The sequence below is a fragment of the Austrofundulus limnaeus genome, unplaced genomic scaffold (genome assembly GCF_001266775.1).
Source record: "Austrofundulus limnaeus strain Quisiro unplaced genomic scaffold, Austrofundulus_limnaeus-1.0 Scaffold108, whole genome shotgun sequence".
NCBI lineage: Eukaryota > Metazoa > Chordata > Actinopteri > Cyprinodontiformes > Rivulidae > Austrofundulus > Austrofundulus limnaeus.
The window spans coordinates 1064746-1067308 of NW_013952510.1; the positions used below are offsets into that span (position 1 = coordinate 1064746).

The following is a 2563-nucleotide window of genomic DNA, read 5'->3' on the forward strand; positions in this document are numbered from 1 at the left end:
TTCAGATTAAAAATAACTTTGAGGGAATGTATTTTCAGATGCCAAGTGAACTGCATCATAGCAGCCCCCCCCACACACACACACCGAAATGGGCGAGACAGAAGTGAAGGTGGTTCTTAAAGAGACAGAGGCCAATTTCAAGGCATTTTGAAGAGGAAATGATGAGAAGACAAGTTTATTTTCTATTTGAACATTAAAACAGCATTTTATTAACAACTAAAGGTGACATAAGATACTTTCTTATGGTATAGCATTTGAATATATGCCTGAGAAACATGGCCCTTTACATTGGCCCTTTAAAAGCAAAATGAAAGCATTAAGCTGGACTCGCCTGTGACCCCCGGTGGCTGCCCAGCTCCACGGTCATCAGAGCCGAGGTTCCTTTCTCGCTGGCGCTGGACTGGTGGCCCTGCCAGAAGAAACAAGCCGTCCTCTCGCGTCCAGGAACTCCGGCGCTCAGCTCTCCGGGTTTCTGACGTTTCCCCACTGACACAAGAGAGAGAAAAAAGAAAATCAAAACCAGAGTAAAACCAGATTTCTAACACAAGCTTCTTTTCTCAGGACCCACCAAGCGTAGTGATGGAGTACTTCCAGCGGATGATGTAGGCGTCGGCCTCGTGCAGCTGACCGAGGCTTTCGACGGGCAGCTCTTCCTCTCCATGCTCTTTGATGTGCCAGGCCTCCACAGCCACCGTGGCCATTTCTGCCTGCCTTCCATCCTCCGTCCTCACGAAGCCGTAGCCCCGCTGGACGTCCACCCCCTCCAGAACGGTCTTCACCAGGTTCGGTTCATTGTCCAGTAAAGCTTTTGCATCACATGGTTGCAGGTCTATGTCAAACGGGGAGCGCGGGCTGCAGCAGTCTGGGCTCTGGACACATAAAGTGATGACAGAACGTTTGATGACAACTGGAAGTTTTTCCCCCTTTTTTGTTTCAGTTCGGACTCATCTAAAAAGAAAACGCCCCAAGTCTAATTTTGTCTACCTTGATTTCCTCTATTGGAGCCGTTTCCTCTTTCTTCCTCTCAGCCCAGTCCAGGAACTTCTCTCTGAACAAGGACGTCTCATTGTGCTCCGACAGCCGGCCAAACAAAGTCCAGCTGGGACGTCCCTCTCCCTGCCTGCATGTAACACATTTTACACACAAAACATCTCATCTAAGCCGCTGCAGTGCCACAGTGAAACCACTAGAGGCTGCAAAAACACAATTAAATAACCAGGAAAAACTATTTCAGTCAATCGATTTTAACATCAAATAAAAAACACAGAAGCGGCAAATTTGAGATCACAACGTTGTCTATTTTTTTTGTGTGTGTGTGTGTGAACTCATCAGCTGCTTCGGTGTGATTAACATGTCATACTCACTGCGGCACATCTGTGTTTGTACAGGAGGCGTCTAAAGGGTTGACTCTGCAGCTGCTGTAGTCGTAGCTGCCACTGTAGAGCTGTTTGCCCAGTTTGACAGCCACTTTTCTGTCTCCCAAGGGCACGTCTTTCCCGTGCCATACGTACACTTCGCTGCCAAAATCAAACACTAAAACCTAGTTTGTGGCAGGGGCAAAACGGGAGAAAAGGTTGGTTCTTGTAMATGAGATTTATTGGAAATGTTTATGATGGGTGCTTGATACGTTTCTGTATCAGTTACCTCTTTAGAATTAAGCAAAGTCACACTGGGGATGGAGGCCCAGGCATCTTCGTGGGGCACAAGTTTGTCTCCCTCAAGTTTGTACACCCCATTAGAGTCCAGAACCCCACTCTCATACAGCTCATCCTCCTCTGGCTCACCCGCCCCTGTAACACACACACACACACACACACACACACACCAAATATAATGGGTTTTTAGTGTAAGATCCAGAAGGTCTGAGACTAAATCTTGCTGTAGATTTGCACCTCTGTATTTGGTCTTCCCTCCGAGCAGGCTCCAGAACTCTTTGGCCCACCTGCTCTCGGTGTTGATGCCCTCCTCCAGCACCGTCACCTGAGGAGCCTTACAGCCAAGGTCCCTTTTGGCCTGAACAAATGACGCCATCTCCGACGCCTGGTTACAGAAAGCATATCGAACACGTTTTATCAACGGAAATAACAAATAAGTTCTTTTCCGAGGGTTCCGAACAAGACGTAGCTAGTCATGTCCAATCTTCGACTCGATCAGCACCAGAGAGTCKGCTGAGATGGTGAGGAATGGCAGATTACGCAATGAGGACAATGAGCCGAAGCGATTCAGAGAAAATAATTTAGAGCCGATGTGTTGTTTTAAAAATGCAGAAGTCAAAATGTTGGCCTTTTTATAGGCATTTTTTTTGGTCCTGAAGCAGTGGCATGACCTAAACCGAACAGCTGATTGTTTTTGGTCATTAAAGCGTGATCTGCAGACCAAGTAAAACCCCCAGATTTTTACTTCTAAAAGCTGTAAAAATGATGTCATCTCATGGTCTGTTAAACATCATGATAGTGGTGAGATCTTATGTTGGCCGGCACATTCTGATCTGTTCTGCTGCATTCTCGCCTCCAGACAACTGTTTACCTGCCTACAACTGAAGCCGGCTATAAATTACAGCTGT

The 2563-nt window shown here is 46.9% G+C and overlaps 1 protein-coding gene across 1 annotated transcript in view; it reads right to left on the minus strand.

The window, feature by feature from the left end:
* svild (supervillin d) overlaps positions 1–2563 on the minus strand; it is a gene marked incomplete in the record, with an annotated part of 38259 nt that overhangs the window by 4139 nt on the left and 31557 nt on the right. The window contains 6 exon segments of the mRNA XM_014013974.1: positions 332–486; positions 569–869; positions 985–1120; positions 1365–1540; positions 1645–1790; positions 1893–2040. Of these exon segments, the coding sequence (XP_013869428.1) occupies positions 332–486; positions 569–869; positions 985–1120; positions 1365–1540; positions 1645–1790; positions 1893–2040 (1062 nt within the window).